General features: G+C 35.6%; 1 protein-coding gene across 1 annotated transcript; it reads left to right on the top strand.

Annotated features, from left to right (window-relative positions):
* The first annotated feature begins 4,451 nt into the window (after positions 1 to 4,451).
* Positions 4,452 to 5,600, top strand: LOC129615949 (uncharacterized). Its single transcript, XM_055531387.1, has one exon. The coding sequence runs from the start codon at positions 4,452 to 4,454 to the stop codon at positions 5,598 to 5,600; it is 1,149 nt and encodes a 382-aa protein (XP_055387362.1).
* The last annotated feature ends 9,362 nt before the right edge of the window (positions 5,601 to 14,962 follow it).

Genomic DNA, 14,962 nt, shown 5'->3' with positions numbered 1-14,962 from the left:
TTTTCGTCCTATAAATGTGGGGATCATTATATTTTTGAATATAATTTATTTTTTGGTTTGTGTTTCTGAGAGCATAAATTATAAAAGAAAGACATGTTTTTGTTATTTAAAAATTTCTACAGAAAATATTAAAATAAGGCTATTTCGGTGCTAAGTTCAAATGTCACATTTTTCTGGGACCCTAGAGACAAAACACTATCTAATGCCTTTTTTCCCATGTCTCTAGCCCTTCTAGAAGTACCCATACTTTTTGTTACCTGAGAAGTAGCTATATATATATATATATATAATGTAAAATATGATGGTTTTTGATGAGTTATACGAAATAAGAATAATATATAGAATTATAAAGGAAAATTTTCAAGGTACTGCGTAGCCTAGTGTGTAGCGAGGTAGTCTGATAGCCAGAAGGTTATTGGATCAATGCTTGCCTGGATGTTGTCGTATTTTTGTTTTTTTGGATTATTTTAAATTTTTTTATTTTGTTTAAATTTTTTATTTTATTTTTTTTAATATATATGAGATAAACATTATTATAAAAGTTTAAAGAAAATGTCCAAAAAAATATTGTTATAATAGTTAATATTTTTATTGAAATATATGTATGTACATGAATGTATTAGAATTGAACATTTTAAAAGTTTTTGTTCAAAAAATTAAAAATAAAATTTTAAGCACAAACATACATACTCGTAATTATGAATGTATACCTATTTTTCTAAAACTGCGGGTGAACATACCGAAATCAATTTTTCAAATAAAGAAAAGGTTTAGGAAAAATAAAATAATAATTGTATTCAAATATATGTATGTACATACGAATGTAATTTTTCAAATAAAGAAAAGGTTTAGGCAAAAAAAAAAGTAATAATTTTATTCGAATATATGTATGTACATACATATGGATGTATTAGAATTTATCCTTTTACAGTTTTTCGCTTTGAACAATAAAAATAAAATTTTAAGTACATACATACATACATATATTCTGTATGTATATTTTTTTAAAGCTTGCTGGCGAAACATAATATTCAAAACAATCACAATTAATATTTAGATGCCACAAAACATCTGATATCTTTGACAAAAGCTGACATTTATTTACGTTAAAATTATTTCGATTTTTCGAACCAAAAATATGTGAGATCATTATATTTTCAAATATTATTTATTTCTCGGTTTGTTTTCTAATAATAACGTAAAACGTATTATTTATTTTTTGGTGTGTTTCTAATTATAAAAAGTATAAACGAAAAACGCGCTTTTGTTATACAAAAATTTTTTCAGAAAATCTTAAAATAGAGCTATTTCGGGTCTAAAAACTTCAAATGTCAGATTTTCCAGAGAACCTACTCACAAAAGTCTATCTTATGCCTTTTATCCAAATTTTCTAGCCCTTCTAGAAGTATCCGTACACTTTCACACCTCAGAATTAGGTGGTTATATCTAGGGTTTTCTGTTAGAACAAGATATCTACATTTTTGCCATTTCGAGTAAAATACCATTGATATGTTTTTTTGTGCTATTTTTGATTCACTGAAACATTAAGAATTCAAAATATAGTGTACTTGGTTAGCATTTCAAAATATTGCTACTAAATACTACATATTATAATAAAATTTTAACATATTTTTCTATATCAATAAGATACACACATTTTCCAATTGCAATTAGAAACGATTAGAACTGAATAAGTTCACTTATCTAGTTTTAAATGTTTTAAACGTGCCTTTTTTCTTATTTGAAAATAACTTACATGAATATTAAAACATAAAATGTAGAAATGGATATGTACAGATCTTTCATTTTCACCTTGAAACGAAACGTTATAAACACTATAACGTTTATTAAGAATATATTTTCATTTCAGAAGTGTATAACATGATATTATCTATATTTCGATGCCGTTTTAGAAAATTTTATGTTCTCGAGAAGTGAATAATTGTTGATATCTAATTTTGTCAAAAATATTTTTGGAAAAATTAGTAAGTTGTAATGTTTTTCAAGGACTTGTTTTTTAAAACTGCTGGAAAAATAATTTTTTTTCCTGCATTAGAAAGCGCTTAAAATTTTAAGTAATACTACATTCAAAACTTTTTTTTGTCAAAAATGTAGATAACATGTCTTAATATGTATATAAGATCATCTTAAGATATAAGTAAAATAAATAGAAATTATAATAAATATAATTTATTAGAAATTATAATAAATTGTTTCAACAATTAAAGAAAATATGAACTAATATCTGCGTCGCACAATATTTAATAAAAAGCTTAGCTAAGAAGTTAATTTGTTTTTTTTTTAATTCAATTACTTATTATAATAAAAACCCATTGAAAAACCAGCTAACTTTCACAAAACTTATGAAATTAATATAGAACACGCGAGCAATTTATGTATTTTTTTTTTAAATCGACTGAACTTGTCAAAAATTTCAATACAACTAAAAATAACGTTATAAAAAACGAAAAACAAGTACTTTACAAATGTGATCACCAGTGATGACATATTAAAAAAAACTTGAGCCAGCTCAAATTTTTAACGATGTTTCACAGGTGATAACGCCGGCTTTAATTCAGCAACGCTATTGACCATGTTACAAGATGACACTGCAAAAATATTTGTACTATTTGTGTACTGGAACACGCATTGGTCCCTTGGGGAAGTTTTTTTTTGGCCAACTGTGATACATGAGAATTTTAGGAAGAAAATTACGATGTATCAAAGGTGGCGCGAACGCAGTGGTCACGAACATGTTATTTTATTGAACATATATCATTGTAAGGGCTTAAATTTTTGTAAACAAAAGCAGTAAATCAATAAATAAAAATTATCAATATAATAAATATAAAATATCAAAAACAAATATCTTTTTTTACTATAAATTTAAATTATATGGCGATACACAAACATGTTTTTATAAGGAATACAACTAAAATGGTTGCATTCCTTACTGCATGGCAGGATACATGCGGTTATGTTGCGGCTGATTCTTCCTATTGGGTTTGTTGAATAATACTTGTAAAAAGTTAATACTTGTTCTAATTCTACTAGTAAGTGATGCAATAATACGTGACAAAACGACGCTTGAATAAAGCAAAGAGACGACGGTTGTACAATTTTGTCTGACAGCTGTATGAACTTCAATCACAGCGCGAATTTCAAAATATAGGTCTTCACAACGTTATTATTTACATTGTCCTTTTAGGCTAAAATATTTTTGGATGCACCAACAACAAAAACTTTTGAGGAATGAAGGACCAATAAAGTTTAAAATCAAATGATTGGAAAAAAAAGTTTTCGTTTAAATAATCCTAACTCTAATTTGTGCTATTGTGATGACAATTCAACTACTGTTTGCGTTTGTTTCTTTCTGGTGTCTAAACTGTCAGAATAAATTTAAAGGTTCCACTATCAGTCAGAACTCTTGTTTAAAAAATTTAACTCTAAAACCGGAAATCTCAAAATTTTATAACCAACTTATAGCATGCACTCACATATTCTTACACATCATCTATAACTTTGCCTTTTTTTAATATTTAAAACTTTAGTAAAAAAAATTATTTTAAATTTTATTTCAAGTTTTTTAATTTCATTTGGTTTTAAATTTTGGGTCTATGGCATTGACATATTACTTCTCGAGACAGTTTAAAAAATTCAGAGTCCCTGGAAACAGAATCGAAAAATTAGAAAAGCTTTCCAAAAAACTTGTTAATTTCTAGTTAACATTCTCAAAATTTTAGTCAGCATGACATATCTAAAAAGCATAACAATTCTTTGGAAAATATAACAACTAAAAACTTATTTCGAGACTTTATTTTTCCGAAAGGTTGTGGGCCAGAACTACTTATTTGAACTATTGGCAGCTCCAAAACTGTTTGAGAAAAAGCAGGAACTCTCAATTTTTTATGCGTTTGAGTAAACTAGTCAACTGCCACAATCATTACTCCGAAAAGCTTGAAGCTGGTATTAAAGAACTTACGACGATCAAAATATTTTGAGTTATTACCTAATGCGTCTCTTTCGATGGGATTCCACCTTGCCGTGGTGAAGGAGCTTAAGTAGGGTCAATGATCTTGAGAGCGATGTCGGCGGGTACTACAATTCTGTGGTATCTGGAAGGTGCAACCATGCCGATAAGGTCGAAAGTGAGACCAGAAAAACCAAGAGAATCTCACGGGCTTGAAGTAACGGCGCAAGCCAATCTTCAGCAAGTCCCATGGGCATGAAGTAACAGCGTAAGCTAATCTTCAACAAGTCCCACCCCCCCCCAATCCAATGGTGTTATACGACCCGTGCCTAGTGGACTAGTTGGTAGCCGGGGGGTATACTGGCTACCGCGAACGGAGTCTCTCTGATACCGGGTCGCCTCAGAGAGTAACGATGACCTTATCCTGGTAAGTCGGCTCTGGCAGGATGGACTGTTTTTCGTACACACTCGTGGGATCAAAATGGAAGATTCGATTAAAAAAATTTTAAAAAAACAAGAGCCAATTGGCACCTCGTCAGAAGACGAGATACTAGCTTCCAGTCAGGAAGCAGGTGTATCGATTGGTGGTGATGAAACCAGTAAGGTAGCAAAACCACCAAAACAATCTACACAAAAAGCTAAAGGAACCAGCCATAGTTCCAAAAGCAGAAAATCAAAAGGACCCGCCTTCGTACTCAAGAAGAGATATTCGAAGGCCATCTTCATTTTAGGCAAGATTGCCCAGAATGAAGCAGAAGGTAAAACTTCTGAAAAAGACGCGGAGGACAAAGTCAAATACCAGAAGGTAATTGACGAGTACAATGCGTATAAGAGCACGAAGCCTCAGGAGACCACAAAAAGAGTAAGGTCTCAAGATGAAGACAGAAATGCTCAAGAGAGCAAAAGGTCGAAGGTCGTCAAGCCAGGGACAACCAGACCTTCAACATCAAGTGGAAATCATGCACAGGGGAGAACAATGAGCGAGGTGGTCCGTGATCATCTCCAGTTTGGGGTGGTGGACAGAAAGTCTACCAACCTGAAGTTGTCCTGCGAATTATGGTGCAAGGTCGAAGCAAAATTATCGGAGATGGTAGTTGAACATCTCCTAACGACCGATGGCAACGAAGTCCTGAGCTTCGATTCATCTGAGGTAGTCAGGGGCTACAGGGTGATCAAATGCGAGGACCGGCTTTCCGGGGATTTTCTTAGTTCGTGTGTTGCTAAGATTAGCGATACATGGGATGGGTCCAAGATTGAGCTCATCCCAGCTAAGGAAATTCCTAGGAGACCCCGGGCTCGTATTTGGATCCCTAAGATGAATATTGCGGGGGACAAGTTGCTAAAGGTCCTAAAGATTGCCAATCCTGAGGTGCCGATGGATGATTGGCAAATTATCAAGAAGGAGGAACCTCAGAAAAACAGTGAGTCCTTCCTACTTCTCATTAATGAGGAGAGTCTACAGCCGTTGGACAGGAGGGACAACAGACTGCGGTTTGGCATACGGCATGCCAAGCTCAAAATATTTCGAAATGCGGACCCAGAAGGGGACGCCATAGAAGAAGCGAGCCAGCTCCTTGAACAGATGGAGGTGGCTGATAAGAGCAAGAGCGATGAGGGTAATCCAGGTTAATCTCAAGCATTCGAGATTAGCCTCGGATAACCTATTGATCTTCCTAGAAGAGGAAGACATCGACATCGCTCTAATTCAGGAGCCTTGGGTGAACGGTAACAGGATAAAGGGACTGGGCACCCAGAAATACAACCTATTCTACAGGATTGTAGATCCAGCTGAAGGTAAGATCAGAACTTGTGTCTTAACTAAAAAACATATAAAAGCCTTTCTTTGCTCTAATTTCAGTACCGCAGACATGACGGTGGTGAGGATTGAAGGAAACGGCGGGAACCTATTAATGAGCTCAGTCTACATGGCTCATGATAGGCCTGCTCCACCTCCGGAAGTTCAAAACCTAGCAGAGGTTGGCGCAGCCGAAGGAGCAAGTCTGCTTATGGGTTGCGACGCCAATGCCAGACATACCCTCTGGGGCAGCACAGAGATCAACGAACGAGGTGAGTCTTTATTTAATTTTGTCTTAGATAGTAATCTAGAGATAGCAAATAGAGGCAACACCCCTACCTTCACTTTTCCTAGCACAGACAGGTTTGCTGGCTGGGAAGATGTGATAGATATAACACTCAAAACTAACAACTGTATAATCGAGGACTGGAGGGTATCTAGCAAAAGGTCGTATTCTGACCATGCCTGGATAGTCTTCACGGTGGGATTCGAAGTTGGGAATCCCAAACCTTTTAGGAACCCTAAAAGAACAGATTGGGTTAAATTCAGAGCCATCGTGCGGGCCAAGCTCATGGTCATGCCCGATATTAACAACTATATTAAGGAAGTCGAAGAACTTGATGCGCAAATCAGTAGATTTGAGAAAGTCATGGGCGTGGCTTTCAGAGCATCCTGTCCTTTGAAATATTCAAAAAAAAAGTATCCCCCGTGGTGGAACGAAGATTTGAGTAATCTCCGGAAGATTACCAGGGATGTCTTCAATATCTGCTACAAGAATGGGTTCTGGCAACCTTATAAGGAGTGCCTGAGAGAGTATAAAAGGGCTATCCGTTCCGCAAAAAGCCAGGGTTGGAGGGATTTTTGCGGAACTGTAGAATGTACCAGGGATTCTGCCAGATTGAGCAGAGTGCTTTCCAAGGACCATACCAGTCCTTCTTTTCTGAAGGATGAGGGTGGGACATGGACAAAAACATCTATGGAAACTCTCAATTTACTAGTGGACACGCATTTCCCGGGTAATACCGGGTCGGCTCGGGAGGCTATCCAGTTGGATTCCCTTCCGGGGCAGCCTGTGTCGAGTGAAATGGTTGAAGCTATTATAACGGTGGAGAAGGTTAGCTGGGCGATAGATAACTTCTCTCCATACAAAACGGCGGGGATAGATGAGATATTTCCAGCTATGTTACAGGAGACGAAGGAACTAATAGTTCCGTGGCTTCTAAAAGTTTTTAGAAGTTGTCTTATCCTTGGATACGTGCCCAAGTCGTGGAGACGTGTAAAAGTTGTTTTCATTCCCAAACCGGGAAGAAGGGGCCATGAGGGCGCCAAAGATTTTCGACCAATTAGTTTGACTTCCTTCGTTCTAAAAGCGCTGGAGCGCGTTCTGGAGCTAGGGCTCAGGAACAGAATGAAGGAAGTTCGACTTTCGCCTTCCCAGCATGCATATTGCGGGGGAAGGTCCACAGACACCGCACTACACGAGGTAGTGAGGACTATCGAACAATCTATCCATTATAAGCAATACACGTTGGCGGCCTTTCTAGACGTGGAAGGGGCTTTCAACAATATTGGTTCGTGGGCCATAGAAAATTCTCTGACTCAGTTGGGGTTGGAAGATGCTTTGGTACGCTGGATATTATCCATGCTGCGGACCAGGATCCTGTATTCGGATCTTGGTGATAGTAGTGTCGCAAGGTACATTAGTAGGGGAACGCCCCAAGGTGGGGTGATTTCGCCACTTTTGTGGCTTGTTGTTATGAACGAGGTTCTACTGCAACTTGAAGAAAGGCGAGTGAAGGCAGTGGCATACGCTGACGACCTAGTAATCCTGGTTTCCGGCTTTGACCTTCCAACAATCAGTGGGGTTTTGGAAGGATCTCTAAATGTGGTGAGCTCTTGGGCTAAAAGATGTGGCCTTGGAGTGAACCCAGCCAAGACGGAACTTGTACTTTTTACGACTAAGACAAAAATCCCGAGCTTTGGACTGCCCCGATTGGGTGGTTTGCGGCTCAGTTTGAGTCCGGCAGTTAAGTATTTGGGAGTCATACTCGACTCTAAACTTAACTGGAAGCTTAACGTGCAAGAGAGGGTGAACAGGGCCTGTACGGCACTTTACACCTGCAAAAAGATGGTCGGCAGGAGGTGGGGGCTGAAACCTAGAATGGTTTTATGGTTATACACGGCCATTGTACGACCTATATTAACTTACGGTTCACTCGTGTGGTGGCCTGCGTTGGGGAAAGCTTACAACTGTACCAAGATCGGTAGGGTACAGAGGGCTGCATGCATAAGCATTACGGGGGCATTGAGATCGACGCCCACGGACGCTATGGATGTACTCCTCCATTTGCTTCCACCAGACATCCATATTAAGAATCTGGCCGCGGCAGGCGCCGTTAGGCTCAGAGAAGCTGAGTGCTGGCACGAAAGGCCGTATGGCCACGGCAATGTCCTTCAGTCACTACCGGACGGAGTGGTTGCGGATGCTACAGACTATTGCATCCCTAGACTTGAGCTTGACAAGAAGTTTCGGGTTGAGCTTCCGTCTCGCGGGCAGTGGAAAAGAAATCTTCCACTGCAAGGCTTTGATGTTGCTCTCTTCACTGACGGTTCCAAGGATAGGAATGGGGTCGGTGCTGGAGTATTTTCGGAGACTCAGAACATATCGGAGTCATATCGCCTTCCCAACGGGTCAAGCGTGTTCCAGGCGGAAGTATTCGCCATATGGAAGGCATGCGAAATCCTGGGAAGGGATTTGGTTGTGGCCCGGGAGGTCGCAATTGTGACGGATAGTCAGGCTGCGATTCTGGCTCTGAATTCGCCAAAGATATTCTCAAAGTTGGTAGGGCTTTGCTACGATGAGCTGACGAGATTGTGCAGTCATCGTAGTATCACCTTACTCTGGGTTCCGGGACATAGGAACATACCAGGAAACGAGCGGGCTGACGAGCTGGCCAGATGTGGGTCGGCATTGGACGGCTCCAGGGCCGAGCGAGTTCTTGTCCCTATAAACACCATCAAAACTGATATATACCGCTTCCAAGTGGCATGTGCGGACCGCAGGTGGAGGGGCCTGAGCACATGTGCAACGGCTAGGAGGACGTGGCCGAAATACGACCATAAGAAATCAATGAGCCTCCTGGCGATGCCTCGACCGGACATAGCTAAGTTAGTGGCTGTGTACACGGGGCATTGGCCTGTGGGGGATCATGCAGCTAGGCTGGGAATTCCCTTTAATACGTCATGCCGCAGTTGTCGGGAGATAGACAAAAAAGAGACGCTTTTTCACTATCTCTGCGAGTGTCCGGCTCTTCAAAGGGCCAGGTTGTTGTCATTTGGGGAAACGGACATAATGGAACTGGGGAACATTTCTAGTAAAAGTATCGGGGACGTAAATAAGTTCCTTAAAAGAACGGGGTGGCTCTGATCGCTGGCCCTGGACCAACGTACTTTGACAACCGGGTTTCACGAGGCGGTGGTAGCAAAACGGCACGTCAGTGCTAATTGGGGTGTTGGCCAGTCGGGTCGCACCGGCCACTCTAACCAACCAACCAACCAACCTAATGCGTTAACTTATGACTTTAAGGACTTTTATCTTCGTCTGATTTTGGCTAAACTGCTGCTTTCTTGAAGGCAATGACACAAGCAATTTTTCCTGAAAAAAATTTAATATTTTGCAAATTACCGACAGTTCTAAGTATGAGAATGATGTCGGTATTAGAATTTTTTTGAAACGCAGAACATATTGAAGCCGCGTTCCTAACAAATTTAGTTGTATTACCCTTAGATAAAGAAAAAAAGCGTTTTTTCTATTGTCGCGAGCGGCTGGTCTTACAGAGAATCAAATTGCCAATTAACCAGTCCATAGGCTATGATATTTTCTATTACGAGCAAATGGCTTTGGTCAGAAAAAAGTTCAAAATTTAAATTTCTAGATTTATTTTCTGTTCAAGGGTGTACCACAGGCTACTGTTGAAAATATTTTGCGTTGTCTACAATATTTTAATATTTCGAAGGTTATTGAAATGTTTTGGAAATTTGAAACTTTTTCTGGAAATAAAATTTTTATACTAGCTATACTTTGATATTTGTGCATGTGTGAAGACATGCAAGTACAATATGTAAAATTCACTATTTATTAATAATTATGTATCGTTGGTTCTAAATAAACTCAGAAATTTCTAATGAATCAAAAATTGTAACATTTCTCAGTTTCTAATTAATTAATATTATTACTAGTAAAGTCCCATCGTGACGGTGTGAGGAGGATGCCTTGATTACTCTTATCAAAAGCCGTTTAAAGCTGCAAAAAAATTTTTATCATCAGCGACCCAAGAAAACAAAAATAATATTAAAAAATCCCTTGAAAAAAACTCCAGCTAACTAGGAAAAACCAAATCCCAGCTTTCTACTATAAGAACATTACCAAAAAATCGTCGTTAAGAAAATCACTTAAAAAATCACTTAAACCTTCCCAACTAAGAGCTGCGTCCGAAGGTCCAGACCCCAGCTTTCTATGATAAGCCATTTTATGTTAGAGCCATTCCAATATCATCAAAAGTGTGACCGACCAACAAACAAACTCACATGCAACACTGAGTTATTATTTTAATAGATTAACTAAATTAATACCTTAATAACTTACAACCATAAAAATTAATCTATTAACGGTTTGCCGTTTTCTATAACCGGATTGCTTCAAAGTTGTGTTTTTATACTTTTTTATTTTTTAAAGAAAGATTGTGTGAGTTATAATAATTGAAAATTGATTAATTTGGTTGAATACTTAAACGTAATTTGAGTTTTGCCATAATACAGAAAGTTTTTAGAAATGAAGCACTAACATTTAAAATATTTCTTTCACATTTTCAAGGTTAATTCTTCAATTACTACATAAAGCTATAACTTTTATAACTTTAAAAAATTAGTTTTATAGTTGACACCTGGATAAGTAATATATACCGGAATAAATATTTTAATTTTTTTTCGAAGCTGAGAGGTCAGAAAATAATAAAAAATCTATAATGATGTACTGGTATTTTATGACTCTCATTACAATTACTATAAAAGCTCTGTTTCATGCTGTAAGTAAATTGTAATAATTGTATTATGTACATACATACATATTATAATTAATCAGTGTATAAAAGAGTATACACAACTAATTAATCAAAATATTTTCTTTAGTTTGCGCAAATGCCTGGTGGTTCTGGTCCACAGATTCTAAATAGTCCACCAAAATCTACACTTGGATTAATACAAAACTCGGTTTTTAACGAAGGTAATGTTTTCTAAAAACAATCAGGGGGACTTCAGATAGAAAAATTCTCATATCTTGCAGTCTACAATATACATATATGAAAACTTACATACGATACATGTTGTGAACTTCAAATTTGATAAAATTTCATGCTCTCTAGGCCGAACTTTTTTTTTCAATTATATATTGTTTTATTTAGTTTCTGGAAATAAAACGAAAAGTTTTATATTTATATATATTAAAAATATGAATTTAATTAGATAAGTATTAAGGGGGTTTATCAAAAATTAAAAAAAACGACAAAAGGTCTACGAGGAAAAAAGTTTGAGAACCTCTGATAAAGAATATTCAAAGTATTTTAAAATATCAACTACATGTTTTTATCCTTCACCTTCGTGAAGAATATATTAACTTGGTACGGTTTTTTTAAACCCTTGAAGGAGTCATCTGCACGATAAGTCTTATTGCACGATAAGTCAAAAACGAATAAAGTAAATAGCAGCGAAACTTGTACAAGTTGTTTCTTTTGTCCCAAGAAGGTGCCTAAATTTTGCATACGTGCGTCCAATTGCATTTTACATATTCTCTGAATATTTTAATGGAATGACTGAACTTCTTCTCTGTTTGGGTAACTCAGAAAAATAATTAAACTAGGTTCATGAAACTCGGCAGTCATGTGTCCAATTATAGGTCAAAAATGTCCTCGAAGTTTTTATTGGAATGGCTTGATAGGTTCGAGTTGCCCCCATATAAACTTAAAAGTCAACATTAAGTATTTGAAAAAATAATAAAGCTAGCTGTATGAAATTTGACAACCCCGTGTTCCATTATAGGTAACACATATCTTTGCTGTTTTTCTGGAATGAGTTGGTAGGTTCCGTCAGCTGCCATACAATTGCGAAGACTAATTTTAAATATTAAGATTAGGAGAATAATAAGATTAGACTTGGCAGTCACTGATCCAATTGTAGGTCAGACATATAAGCAAAGTTTTTTTGGGATGGTTTGACGGGTTTGAGTAACTACTAATAAAAACTTATTTTAAATATTTGAAATGTAAGTTTTTATACTTAGATTGTCAAAGTACAGGATATAATTCAGAAGGTTTAGGCCAAACGTTTTTATCGACCGTATTGTGTAAACAATAGGTAGGTTATGTAATGGCAACAAATTTGGCATATGGAGTTTTCGGTGGGAATGCACTTCTCCATAGTAGGGAAGTGTAAGTAAACTATTTTTAGCAACCTGTCGGTCCGTCGGTCTGTCGGTCTGTCGGTCTCCCGGTCTGTCGGTCTGTGTGTGCAAGCGTGTATCTCAAGTTCTGCTGAACCGATTTTTATGAAATTTTATATGTAAGTTTATTTCCACCATGGCACGGATTGATCAACTTTTGGGATATATCAGGCCTAGGGAACTGCACTTTTTAGCGGGCCTGTTTTACATTTTTGAACATTTTGAAGAAAATATTCAACCGATTTACTTGAAATTTCATATTTAAGCTTTCTTCGACCGTCCGCAAAAATTTCTAACTTTTGGAAGAAATCAGGCATCAGCAACTGGACGTTTACTGCGGGCCAAATATACATTTTTGCATATATAAAGGGAAATAATTGACCGATTTCATTGAAATTTAATATTTGAATTCCTCGTATTAAAATAATGGACATAAAAATCTTTTGGAAAGATCAGGGCTCAAAAACTGATTTGCAGGCCGATTTTACATTTTTCACCATTTTGAAGAAAATATTCAACCGATTTACTTGAAATTTCATATATGAGCTTTGCTCGACCGTCCGCAAAAAGTGCTTACTTTTGGACGAAATCAGGCATCAGCAACTGGACGTTTACTACGGGCCAAATACACATTTTTGCGTATATAAAGAGAAATAATCAACCGATTTCATTGAAATTTAATATTTGAATTCCTCGTATTAAAACAATAAACATATAAATTTTTTGGAAAGATCGGGGCTCGAAAACTGATTTGCGGGCCGATTTTACATTTTTCACCATATCTACGGAACGAATTGATGGAATTTCGTGAAATTTGATATTTGTGTTCTGGTTAACTGACGAGCATTTCTGGGAATTCGAGTAGCACAAAGCGAAACTCTACTAAGAGCCAAATTTACATTTTTCTAGGTATGTTAATTATAAGCTTACTAATGTCCTAAAAATTGGAAAGAAGTATTTAAAAGACATTTTTATAATATTCTGTAACCCTTTCACTTAACTAGACAATGTACAATGCGGTCGGTTATGTGCTGACCACATCAGATTTTTTCCTGTTTACTTTAATTATATTATGGGGAATTTAATTTTTCATATATCTAGCCCCACTGCAATTTAAAAAAAAAATAAATTTATTGTACTATGTTAAAATTTGAAAAGGTAAGTTAAATTTTCGATTAAAAAATATTAACTCTTCTAGTAAGGTTTGAATCAGAGGATGAGAGAGTATTTCACAAGAATTTTCTAAAGATTTTTGTCTGCAGCGTATTGTTTCACATAATTTGCATTCCGCTTATATCGTGTAGTCTTCTAGTACTGTAATAAAATATAGCTTGTGTCATATTAACTTTAGATATTTATTCTACTTCGTTTGTAACTTATTAAGATGTGTAGCGGCACAATTTCCTCAACACTGATAACCATGTAGTATAACTAAAATAAACAAGCTAAAGTAAATAAAATGGTTAAAAAAATATTTTAAGAAAATAGGGAATATTTAATTAATGATTATTATAAAAATACAATAAATGAAAATAATATTCGTGTTTTGTTAGATGATGCCCAATAAATTAGAGATATTATTGGGCATTATTAACCTTGTTAATTTTTAATAAAGGGTTAATTGTTAACTAAGAAATAAATATTTCTTGTTTTAACTGTATTCTTTATAGCTTACATAAGAAGATTTTAACGAACTATAACTAATGGTGTTATATTGACTGTGGTGTAGCTGTAGGGTAATGACAACAAAAGTAGAAGGCATTTATGATTTTATTCAATGAAGTAGGTTCAAAATATTATGGTTGGGATTGGGACTATGTATTTAAAGCGTTAGTGTTTTTACTTTGGTCAGGGAGTGGTACTTCTTACAGAGTAATTCCAATATGTACTGGAGTCCCAAAATCCACTGTCTTTGATATTGGGAACAAAGTTTTTGTGTCAAATATTTCCAAATACATATACATATCAAATATCTTGATTATAATGAATTTTTCATAATTCATTCAGGATTTGTAAGCAAAGGTTTATGTATTATTTAAGAAATAAAGGCTTAAATATTCATAATACAAAAAATCAATGATTATTTATGAATATTTAATAATGTATGAATATTAATTTAAATATGAATATGATTATTTTGAAAAAAAATGACAATATTTATCCAATGTTGCCATATATTTCACAAATATAACCGAATGATACTAAAATAAAACTTTTTTCGGTGCTGTCACAATGATTTTGACATTAAAATGCTATGAAAATGAGCAGTGATTTAAAACTTATTCTATACAGAAAGAATTATTAACTGTTAGAAATTTTTAACCCGAGAAACACTTAACTGAAATATATTATGTGCACTAAAATATTTTTTAATTTAAAACGCAGCGCCACTCAAAAAAGTATTTTTATTGTGTAATTAACAAAATCACTGTAATTGTTACATCTAACATTTTTTTAAAGAATATAATAAACTGTGCTGTACAATTGGAAAAGAAAAACTTATCTTTTATTCATTTTATTATGTTTTAAAAGGGTTAGTAAGTAACCGAAGCATTATTTCGTCGGTATTCGCAACCGCGAAATATTCATTTTTAAGATTCCTAGCTCATACGGTTTATTTTTCTATATTTTATACTGGAAAAAATGCTCAATCCTGTAACTCGTTTTAATTCAGCACAATTAAGCTGCATCCAATATACCTAAG

Source organism: Condylostylus longicornis, unplaced genomic scaffold (genome assembly GCF_029603195.1).
Source record: "Condylostylus longicornis isolate FDR11 unplaced genomic scaffold, ASM2960319v2 ptg000154l, whole genome shotgun sequence".
NCBI lineage: Eukaryota > Metazoa > Arthropoda > Insecta > Diptera > Dolichopodidae > Condylostylus > Condylostylus longicornis.
The sequence above is the reverse complement of the archived record's forward strand: the minus strand, read 5'-3'. Positions and strand labels throughout refer to the sequence as shown.